The sequence below is a fragment of the Pleurodeles waltl genome, chromosome 11, assembly GCF_031143425.1.
Source record: "Pleurodeles waltl isolate 20211129_DDA chromosome 11, aPleWal1.hap1.20221129, whole genome shotgun sequence".
In the NCBI taxonomy this organism is placed as follows: Eukaryota; Metazoa; Chordata; class Amphibia; order Caudata; family Salamandridae; genus Pleurodeles; species Pleurodeles waltl.
In genome coordinates, this window is record NC_090450.1 from 347,034,949 (window position 1) to 347,047,177 (window position 12,229).

The 12,229-nt window shown below is 43.0% G+C and overlaps 1 protein-coding gene across 1 annotated transcript in view; it reads right to left on the reverse strand.

Annotated features, from left to right (window-relative positions):
- ANO7 (anoctamin 7) overlaps positions 1–12,229 on the reverse strand; it is a 2,026,240-nt gene that overhangs the window by 1,019,336 nt on the left and 994,675 nt on the right. The window contains exon 8 of the mRNA XM_069213645.1: positions 259–369. Coding sequence (XP_069069746.1) covers positions 259–369 — 111 coding nt within the window. The remainder of the gene's footprint in view (positions 1–258; positions 370–12,229) is intronic.

The following is a 12,229-nucleotide window of genomic DNA, read 5'->3' on the forward strand; positions in this document are numbered from 1 at the left end:
TTATCTCATCTCAAGCACCAGCAGTTAATCAGATTCAGCTGCTACTTATGTTTAATTGTGGTATTTTTAGGTTAGCTTAAAATAGTTTACAGAAATAAAACTGCAAGAATAGAACCTCCACCTTGCAAATAAATCTTAATTCTTGTGGCTGGGCTGCGGGTTAAGAAGCTATAGTGATGGACTCTGTTACAGATGTCCAAGCTATACGATATTTGTTTAATTTGCGTGCATGTGACCACAGTGGTTCAGGTTACATACTTCATGGAGTGGAAATGCAGCATGAAAAGCCTTTTCGTTCAAAAGCCTCTGTATCCCAACTTGTCCTTTCTTCACATCACCATAGTGAGTGCGAGACAGAATTTCATAAATCTGCGGAATAGGAAGAAAATAATAATGAGAGTTTTTAATACATAAGCCATAAAACAAGATAAAATTACAACATAATTTCCATAAAAATAAACGGCCTAAAAGTCTTCCAATAAAAACAATGAACCTAAATTCGTTGGATGCCTAATTGAAGTTTAATAATGTTAATTCCATTCAGAAAGCAAACAAAAGCAACTTCAAACATGATATTTTCAACAATACAGTTCTGAAGCATCTTGACTATCGTGTCTTAAACGAGGAAAAGCAGGGCTAAAGGATGTCTCCCTTGGGCAAAGGATGGCTAAGTGTTTTTCCATCAGAGCCCTCAAAAAATATGTATTCAATGGCTTCAAGAGCAATCAAGAGAGACGTGAGTTGTGTCTCTACACTGCTGCACATTTCCTGTATTTATCCTTTCAAAGATAGCACTCTACATTTTCCACCTGCCAGTTATAAAATTCCATCAGCAGGAGACTACTGCTGTACATCCCTCCCTAGTACCATAGAGAAACATGATTCTGAAAAAATGTGGCACATAAAGCTGAAAGTGGGACAAAGAAGTGAGAACAGTTCTGGAGGATGCACAGCAACCTTGGTAATGCAATCATTTTAAACAGGGCCGCCCTGCCTAGAAGAGACAACAGCAGTTTATGCCAGTTTCTCACATCCACTTCCAAGCGTTTGGTCAAAGGCGATAGGTTAATGTCACATTGTGTGGGTTTATCCCAAGCAATCTAGATCCCAAGATATTTACATGTTTGGGTTTCTACCCGTAGTGGAAGTGGTAGCTCCTCTGTTTGCACCCATTCTCCCAGTGGATGTACTAATGATCTCTGCCAGTTGTCTATGAACCCTGAGTATCTGCCAAATCTCTGAAATAATTTGCTTAGGCGAGCTAGCAAGTGCACTGGATTTGTTAGGTAGAGTAATATGCCATCAGAGTATAGAGAATACCGCTATTCCTATCCCGTGCCTCCCAGCCAATCCCACACCTGAGTGTCCACTCGTAGCCATGCCGCTAATGCTCCTATCACCTGCGCAAACAGCTTAGTCGAAAATGGGCACCCCGCCTAGTGCCTCGTCCTATCGGGAATGTTCGAGTAATGCAACCATTAACTTTCACTCTCGCCCTAGGATGATGACACATTAGCCTTACCCACCCAATACCTTTAGGGCCGAACCCCATTCTTGCTAGAATCCCAAACATGCCTGGCCATTCACAGAGTCAAATGCCTTGTTCGCATCCAGTGACACAATTACTCTCAGATCACCCAACCTCTCTACTTCTGCAATGTTATCATGTAATCATCTCAAATTCAATTTAGTTGAGCGGCCTGGCATGAACCCATTTTGAGCTGGGTGTACCAAGTCTAGTATTACCGGATGCAGCCTTGTAGATAGGGCTGTTGCTAAGATTTTGGAATTTGCATTAATCAGTGATATTAGCTTACATGATTCAGATTTGTCACGAGGTTTCCCCTCTTTAAGAAGCGGTACAATTGTCGTCATTCACTGATCCTCTGACAGTATCCCATTCTCTAATGCAGCTTTATAGGCTACATGTAAGGGGGCCGCCACATGTCTGGGCAGTCTACAAAAGTGTTCTGTAGGTAGACCATTCAGTCCAGGGGCTTCCTCTACTTGCATCTGTGCCATTGCTAGTTTTACTTATTCTACCTTTAATACAGTCTCCAATGACTTCCTCTGTTCTGGGGTGAGGTGATGTACTGGACATTCATTGACAAACTCTAGCAGTTCCTCGACAGGGGCCTGGAGCGTGCTACTATAAAATTGCTCCATGTAATCAGCGAAAACCTCCACTATCCCTTCACTACCTGCCACCTTTTCCTCGCTGTCCAGGACTAGTTTCCTCACATGCAATCCCTTTCTTTCTTTACTGCCAATCCACACTAGTACTTTTCCTTCTTTATCTCCTGCTTCATAAATACGTTACTGCTTTGCAATAAATGCCATTTTGATCTGATTCTCAGCCACCCTACTGTACTCTTCCCTTTTCAGCTCCATCTCATCCACCTGAGTGGGAACGGGATTCAACGCATGCTCCCTCTCTAGCTGCATCAATTCGGCCTGTAGTTGAATCAGCCTACCTTGTTGTTTCCGTCTGCCTTTCAGTTCACCTGATATAATCATACCCCTAATGGTGGCCTTATAAGCCTTCCACACTATAAGTTGACTCAGCTCTGACCTTTTGTTCTCCTTAAAATACAGCATATTTGCATTATCTAGTCTCCATACCTCCTGTTTGTCCATGAGGTGCCACGTTACCATCCTCCACTCCTGAGGTGGTTTCTGAGTACTGGTTGATTAAGTTATCTACAATGGTGCATGGTTGCTAATACCTCTTGCTAGGAAATGAGTGTCTGTAAATTTGTGCAGTATGTCTCCAGTGGTGAAAAAATAATCTAGTCTAGACTGCATATGGTATGCATGTACGTAGAGTTAATATCCCCTATCTAGCCCAGGAAGAGCTCTCCAAACATCAAACAGTCCCGTCACCTGTATATACCCTAGCTTGTTTCTCCCTGTCTTGAGGCAATGATATTGACTCTCTAGGAGATGCGTCTCCTGCAGAAATACTATGCCTGCCTTGTATCTGTTAAGGGCTTTCATAACCAGACCTCTCTTCACTTTTTCTTAAGCCATTAACATTCCAGGTAAATATTGTCAGGTGTTGTAAATGCATCCCAATGTAGTATAGTCCTTCTCCACCTGCCCACCCATCACATCATGGCCTCCTGACATCCGTCATTTTGTAAAGATGCTTCAATGCTATGCAAACTTCCCAATAAACTATCCTCATTCTACCCTACCGTGCCATGATCCTAACACTGACCATTTCCTCAACTCACTGTATGTATACACCCCAAACAAAAACTTCAATCGCCACTGGCTGGGAAGTCACATGTGGCATTTCAAAAGGTAGTCACTTATCACAGTTATACCCACCAAAACCCCACTGCCCCTGCCGAGCCCCAGAGCACAGTCACAATGCCCTGCTGACATTGTTACAGTTCTAGGTCTGTTCCCCTACTTTACCTCCCTCTTGGCATGTACCTCTTACCAACTCCGCATAGGATCTTGATATTTCAGATTAAGAGGTATATTATGCCCGAGATTATGCATGACATTTTTTACTGGCATAAACGCTCCTCTTTGCTTCAGGACTTGAAGTGTGTAATCTGGATAGATGTTGACATCTTGGCCATCTATTTGCCATGAGCTATGCTCACGTGACAGTTGTAATATATTGTCCCGATCTCTATGGTTCATCAGTCTCACTATGATTGGACTGGGAGGCATACCTGGAGCTGGGGCCATTACAAGTATTTGATGCGCTCTTTGCACTGAGAAGAAGTGTGTTGGCTTGCCTTGTAGAACAGTTTTCTCAAGCCAGTCTTCAATGAACAGTACAATGTTGGGGCCTTCTCCCCTGTCTGGATCTCCAACCAATCTGACATTATGACATATTGACGGACTTTTCACATCTTCCACCCTGCCTGCGAGCATTTTCAGTTCTTTTTTCCATGTGTGCGCATTTCTTCGTGAGAGCCAGTACCTCCAGTTGCATAGTTTCAAGCTTTTGTTCAGTGTCTCTGACCCTTTCCACAAGTTTCTTGTGGTCGTCCCTTAAAATTCCCATTTCATTCACTCCTGCAGCTATTTGTGCCTCTAGAGACACTTTGGTGTCTTTAATTCTTTAATAGGGGACAGTATCACTGCTGTGTGCGTTGCTAAAGAATTTCAATTTTTTGTCTTTTCACTCTGCCCAATTTGGTCTTCTTTGCCCTGCATTATGGTAGTTTTCCCCTTTACTGATAAGGGATTCCCCATTTCAAGGCAATTCCAATTCCCACCACCTCCAGTCATGGATGCTCCATGTGTGGCCGGGGATGTGGAGAAACCTGTCTACACATTCCCAAGTCTCTCCTTCCACCCCCCATTTGGACTTGACATGTTAGGGTTCAGTCCCTCTCAATGTAATCATGAAACAAATTCTGATTTCTGTGCTCATTGGTAGTCAGCTTAGTTCCCTCACTTATTTGTGCATTTCAAGGAGTATGACTCCAGTTTCTCTCCTCCAGGCTCCGCATTTCACCCAGGCCAAGCCCAGGAACTGGCAGTCCAGGAAGGAGAGCACTGACCGGCATTCATATATCCTGGGGCAGCTGTCTCCCACCTTTTCCAGTTTATGTGGTTTGTAATTTCATCCCCTCTGTCCAATAACAATCCCCCCACCAACCTGCCAAGTCCAACTCCTGAGTCTGTGGATGGGGGGGAAGCGTGCCTCAGTTCCTTCCTCCTGCTGCCACCAGAAACATATTGTCCTCAAAATTGGGCAATGACCTAAATACAAGGCGCTTTTGTATGTTCTGCTTGATTGCAGCTGTTTTCCCCCAGGTCTTCTCCCAGGGCGAGGTGCTGCACTGTGTGGTCCCATACAGAGCTTTGTCACGCTCCGGGCATGGCTACATGCAGTCAGGGGTAGGATGGAGGAAAAGAGGCAGTTTTCAGGAGATTTTTTCTCAGCAGCATTTGGGTACTACCGCATAGCCTCAGTGGGGCACCTACAGCCGGCTGTCCCATCCTTTGTTTTTCGCCGTACATGGATGGCACCATTGTTCTGCTTCGCTTAACTGCAGCTCCTCTGCCAGTGTTCTGTATTGGGGCATTTAGGTTAGTGACGGGTGGCAGAAAGAGGTCCCCCCACATTCCAGGGATCTTCTCTCCCATTTTCCCTGTGGGACCAGTGTCTAGGGGCAGGGTAATTGTGCTCCGAGGCCCGACTGGCCACAGGAGCCTAGCAAGGCGCATCTATCGTCTTTGTCGAGCAGGCCACGAACCCTAGAGCCTCCTTTTTAATTGTCAGCTTCTAATATTCCACCCTCAAAGTATAAAGAGGTAGGAATGTTCTGTCTTCACCCCAGTAGTGTACCCAGCAATCCGGTTTACATTTTTATCAGTTTAAAAAATTCCATGAGCAGTTGGCCGCTATGAAACGTCCTCCTGGTCTAGTATTTGTTTAACTTCATGGTACAGTGGCAGTCTGATGTAAAAGGGGATGTGTACCGTCTCCTTCTTTGAGCTGAATCTTTTAGTACAAGGCTTGAAGAAACAGGGTGAATGAAGAATCTACTTGAAGGTGAAGAATGTCCTCTCTCCACCCTTGCAAAGTTCTCTAAGAGCGTCGGGCTGGAATGATTGTCTTCAAGTGTTGTTGCATCCTCTAAATAGCATGGTCTCTTACTAGCATTGAAGCGTCATGGCTCATCTAAAACTTGCCTAGAAATGGAAGCTATGTACAAGTCACAGAAATGCATATGCATCTTTGTCTTATTTCCTGCATACATTGATCGCCCTGCCTCTTGCATCACTCCTATCAAAGTGGTCTACACGTGGCAGGTAGAATGATTTTGGTCAGCAGAAAATATGTACAACGTTCCCCGTGGCTCACATATTTTAACCATTTGCTCTCAGAATACTGAATAATATGTCAGGCTAACAAAGTAAATTACTGGTAAGCGTTCAGGAAATAATTTCACTTGTTCCAGCAATTCCCAATTTAGGCTTTTACGTGACTATGGAAACATAAAAGGTATCTTACCAGCCCTTTACAATTAAACTGCTGCTGGGGAAAGACTACAAAATAAACAGGTGTGCCTCAGGCAAATTGTTAAATGTAGTTATTTGCACGAAACCCTCAGATAGTGGTTATTATGTTGCAAAGATCAGCAGTGCACTCCATAAGTGAGTGAATTCATGCAAAAAGAGCACTGTAAGTGAGCATATATATGGGCGCAACCACAGCATACAAGATCTAAAGAGTGCTGCACTAAAAGATAATTTTAACTGTTTAATACGTAGAGAGATGGTATGAACCTGCACTACAGCTTCATATGTCCAGTCTTGACTGGAAAACATCTGCCTCTTTACCTCAACGCCTAGACATACATAGTTTGTAACATTCTGGCCTTGCACCGCAAACCATGCACTCATCAGACATGTGAATGACCCTTCCCGCAGCCAAACATGGTTTGTATTTTTTCTAAGATCAATAAAAAACCTAAACAGTGTCTGGCTCCCTAATGTAGCACAGCTACGTCTGACTCCTTAATGGAGCACAGATCTGTATGTCTGTGCCCCAGCAAAGGGCCACATACTGTTTGTTTCAAAGGGGTGAGCGCAAGGTGCTCCGTCCCCTGTAGTAATCTCTCATTGGGCTTCCAACCACGCCCATGTCACGTCAGTCCCTTACATTGGTTTGTGGGCTTGCCTTTTAAAATCCACTTGCTTTCATTTGTGAAAGGCATGCATACGTCATGCCTTTTCCGGTGTTTAGCCTACCTACACAGCACCGGTAAACTACTAAAAACATACGAGGCTCGATGTTTTCAGCATGGTTTCCGGACTACTTTATCTGTATTGCGCTGGGGTTTGCATTGCGCGATCTCACGCTCGGTTTTTCCGTTTTCAATTTCAGCACTATCACGCTGCATTTTACAGAGTGCGATCACGCTGCGTTTTTTTTCTTTTCATTTGTGTGGCAAGAAAAGTCCGGTTAGGAGTTTACAACGCTAATAGCTCTAATCGAGCAAATGCGAGACCCGTTGCATTGAAAATGCTTGTTTTTCTTGTTGTAAGAAGTTTGTGACTGTGCCCCCAGAAAGGACAGCCGTGCTGTTTAGATTTTTTTCTTGGCCTAAAACAAAAATTCAGTCAGCGCCTGGATGTTTGTATGTCTATGTCCCAGAAAAGAGCCAGATTTTGTTGGACTTAGAAAAAAATCCCAAAAGCATGTAGCGCAATAATTTGAAATTTAGGGCAAATGTGCTAATAAAAATGCATTCACACGTTTATCACAACAATGAAATGGTCAAATTGTAATTTATTACCAAAGTAATGCAAGAGTGACTTGAGGAAAAAAAAAAACATTTTGACTGTCTCACAGATAGCACGGATTCCTTTTGAGTGCAATTTTACCTTGCTGACCAAATGTAACCCCTTGCACCTCTGTTTTGGTTAAATGCATTTGTTAACAGGCATATCATACCATAAACCATACATGCAGAGGCACAGAATATATTATACTATTTCTTTTCATTTTTGTGGGATGGGATGGGAAATCACGACCCATTCAAGACATTGGCTTTCGTGAGGCATGGCTAGCCACACCCTCAACAGTGGTAAATATTAGCATATTACGCTTTGCGCTGCTGTATATATACTATATATTACATGTATTGGTGCGTTAATTGTACAAAATATAGTGATACAAACATCTTTGTTGCACAGGTAAATGTTAAATATGTGAATTATTTAACTGTTGCCTTTAAAAGAAGGATAATTATCATCATAATGACAGCCCGCAAAGCCCTCTACAAAGCTTTAACATTGTGAGGGCTACCAGCATTATGCGGCAATGAGGACCAAATTTTGAGGCACAGTTATCTAAATTATTCAGCAAACATACTAATTATGTGGTAAATTCTCTATCAGCATAATTTTATCTCACAGATTGCAAATTATGTGGCCCATTATGCATGGCAAAATCAGTAAATCAATAAATATGTGGTAAACACTGTAGCCACAGAATTGCCTAAATCTACTCACCCTCAGTAGTTTGTTAATGCTTTATTAACACTTTATTCAAGAAAGGTAAACAAAACTTAAACATTCTAATTCCAATCAGTGCCCATTATTAGCTGCACTCTGAAGAAATCAGCTTTTCTTTTAACATTAACTGCTCCAAAATAAACATGTAATATAAAAAATACATAATGGGTACCATGTACTATATGGTACTATATTGCTATCAGTGGTTTCTGGTGACATGTAAAAACCACTTGGCCTTCGGCCTACTGGTTTATGTCACCAGAACCCGTCAATGGCAACTTTGGACCATATTACACAGTTACCCATTATGTATTCTCTCTCTGTCTGTGTCTCTCGCAATATGTATGTATTTTCCCTATTTTGTTAAATTGCAACTCAACCAAATAAGTTTCAGGACACTGTAAAGAAGAATGACAGACATGGCTGGGTTAACCCCTTGTATATATCAGACATGTTGCCAATGAAGGCATGAAGTCAAAAGCATGGTGATTCAAGCCAGCCTCAAAATGAAGCATAGGGCATTGCTGTACAGAAATCCTTTCCCCAAACACCTCCACAGTGTGACCCGGGTGGCCTTCCTGACTTGGCAAGTGGCACGGAGGTCCATGAGGTGGCTTGATACACTTACCCAACAGATCCCATTATTGCACGGGCATCGCCTTAGGCATACTTTCAGCCTTCAGGGCTTTCAGGCATGGGACAACATTGGCATAAAGACCCTGAGCTACATTTAGAAAGGGATCCATACTAAGTCTTTCCAGGACCTTCGGACACAATACACCCTCTCCAAGACCCAATATCACACATATGTGCAATATACCACATCATGAATAACAATGTCCCTGACATCTTCACTCCCTTGTGGAGAAATTGGGAAGCCTCGTCGGCCTTCTGGAGGACACCAACTGGAAACTACCCTGCATGGCCCACGCAAGATAACCATATCTTCCCGCTTAAGACTGATTATGTGGAATCACCTTCACTGTACATATATTACCCATATGAAGCTATGGTGAGTGGGGAAAGTACAGTCTCCCACCTGCTTCGGCTGCTCTACCCCAGATGCAGATTTCTTTCAGATGACATGGATGTGTCCCTCAGCATTGATTACTGAAAGCAAGTTATGTCCTTTCTCTCCCTTGGGTCACACTCATAAGGTCACCTAAAGAGGCTCTGCTAGGGTTTCCGGATGACCTTCGTAATAATAGGGGGAACAATATCTACTTGGGATGGGTATGATAGAGGTAAAAAGAGACATTGCCTGTCATTGGAGGCTGACAACAAAACAGACAATGACCGAACAGATAAAAGGACTGGTGCACAGCAAAAGAGGAACCAATTTATGTAATGTAATGTACGGTGGATTTGAGAGTGCTGCCTGTCACCCGTGAGGGAATCCAGGCATCTAGTGTCAACATCAGGACAGTGGGCGCTCTACGGGCGACGTAATGCTAAAAGCCAATCCTTATGTCATGTAATATTTCATGCATTATGTGTTAATGCAGTATGTTAACCTTTTGCATTGCAGAGATTCATATTGAAATATCATTAATACTGTTTGCAATGCATTGCTAATTTTCAAGACTTTGCTGCAGGATTACAGGGTGTGGTTAGAGTGTGGTCCCTTTTCTAAGCCTTTCTAGAATCCTTTCCTGCAGCCTAGCTGGGTATGGCACATGGGCAGGGCCTGGGTCTATTTAAGGGACCCAGCCCAGCTCCACGTGCTCACTATTCAGAGGTCCCGTTGCAGAGCAGCAGCATTTTCCTGAGCTCCTGTTCCGAAGGCCTACCTAGGATTTCCTGTCCCTGTCTTCATTTCCTTGCTGATCTTCAAGCAGGGCGGTAAGGCGGAGGTCGGGTTAGGCCCCTGACTCCGTTTTCAGGAATATTCGAGTTTTTGGCCTTTTTGGTTAAATCGCGTATGCAATGGTTTTCTTGGCATTTAGCTCTTGTAGTTCGGATCGGCAGTGTGCGCGAACGTATCTTGGCATTTAACCCTTGATGGTTGAATCGGTAGCAGTGTGCACGATTCATTCTTGGTATTTAACTCTTCCAGTTCGGATCGGCAGTGTGCGTGATCATATCCTGGCATTTAAAACTTGATGGTTGAATTGGCAGCAGCGTGCACAATTCATTCTTGGCATTTAACTCTTGCAGTTCGGATCGGAAGTGTGCGCGATCATATCCTGGCATTTAAACCTTGATGGTTGAATCAGCAACAGTGTGCACGATTCATACATGCCATTTAACTCTCACAGTTAGGATCGGCAGTGTGCACGATCATATCCTGGCATTTAAACCTTGATGGTTGAATCTGTAGTAGTGTGCGCAATTCATCCTTGGCATTTAACGCTTCTAGTTCAGATCGGTAGTGTGTGCGATCAAGTTTTGACATTTAAACTTTGATGGTCGAATCGGCATCAGTGTGCGCAATTCATTCTTGGCAATTAAAACTTGAACCTCAGATCGGCAGAGTACACAATCGTATTTTAACATTTAAATCCTGATGATTGAATCAATGATAGAGTGCGTGAGTCATTCTTGGCATTTAACCCTTGTCTTTCAGATCGATAGATAGCGCAATCATTTCTAGACATTGAAATCTTGATGCACAGTTTGATATTTAAAGTGTATAATAATTCATAAGCAATTGAATCTTGAAAGCCTAGACAGAGTGTATCCTTGCAGTATCATTCATGAGCTTATCCCAGTTTATTCCTGAAAAACAATGTGTTCATTGATTACTGTTATAGTGTGTCCTTACAGTATCATTCATGAGTCTAACACAGTTTATTCCTGAAAAACTAATGTGTTTATTGATCACTTTTATTAAGTAATTTCTATTCAGAGAAATAACTCGTCAGTTCAAGGTTCAGAGCATAAGATTGAATTCTACAAAAACTCTCATATGAAAACTTGCACAATCCTTATTTATTTTCCAGGTACTCTGAGTTAATAAGGTCATGATATAGGAAAGCTCTTGATCATTCATGTTATCAGTATATAGATGTTATGAACAAAGCTTATGAAAGTCAATGTGAATAATCTGGCTATTGTGTTCTTAACTTTTACTTCCACAGGTCTCCTTCCCCGCTGTTCCCAACCTAAAACCCCATCCCCCACTTGGCCATTCTTTAACTCTGTGCTATAACGGCTAGTAAAGTTTGGAGCAGCCAAGAGGTGGACATATTGGGAACAGGCGCAAACCCCGAGGATCCGGACTCCCTGACACTTAGTAGATGAGTGTAGGCGTGTGGTGAGCTTGGCCAAAATACAGGCAGTCTTGATTGTCATGCAATATGACAAATTGAATAGCCAGGGCTTCAGTTTCTTGCAAAATTCAAGAAGTGAGGAGGTGGCCCTAATAGTTAGGGGAGGTCATTCCAGGATTTGGCAGCTTGATAGGAGAATGATCAACCTCCTATTCTTCTTCTGTGGATGTGTGGTGTTTGTGCGAGTGAGAGTGATACTGAGCAAAGTTGTCTGTCTGGTTGTTGGAAGAGAAGCTGGTGATTGAGGTATGAGGATCCTGTGTTGTGTAGTGGCTTGAATGCATGTGTGAGAAGTTTGTACTAGTAGTGCTTCTGGATGGTGAGCAAGTGGAGCTCTCTGAGGAGTGATGTGGTTTGGTGTGGGAGGTCAAGGACGAGTATAGTGGCAGCATTTCGGATGTTTTGAAGTCTGTGAAGAAGATGGGTTGTGATGCCCGTGCAGAGTGCATTGCCTCTACACCTTTATGTCACAGGGAGCTGCCCTCGTAAACATGAACAAATATGGGGAAAATGACTGGCTCATTATGGGTTGAGGGCTTGTACATAGATTGCCCCATATGTATTCCTATGTAGAATGCCGGGGTGGGAGTGAGTGTATAGGCAATGTCATTTTTCACACTATATTTATGTATAATATTGAAATCAATAAAACTCGTTATCAAAATGGATAGATTATTGGCTTCTGTCATGCAGCTTGGTCTCTCGAGTCCGACGTTGTGAACATTTACTGCATTTGTACTCTGACCATTCCCCAGTCTTGCTGGTACTTGAACTGGATGATCGGCAGCCACCGGTGTTTGCCGGGCGGTTCCCACAGTACTCTATACTTGGTGCTGTGTTTCGTGAAGAGCCCACCCAGGTGATAGACAAATATTTCCACACCAATCTGGGCTTTGTGGAGAGGTTTGCTGATATATGGCAGGCTTTTAAGGTCTATAGCCAATGGAATACCATCTCAA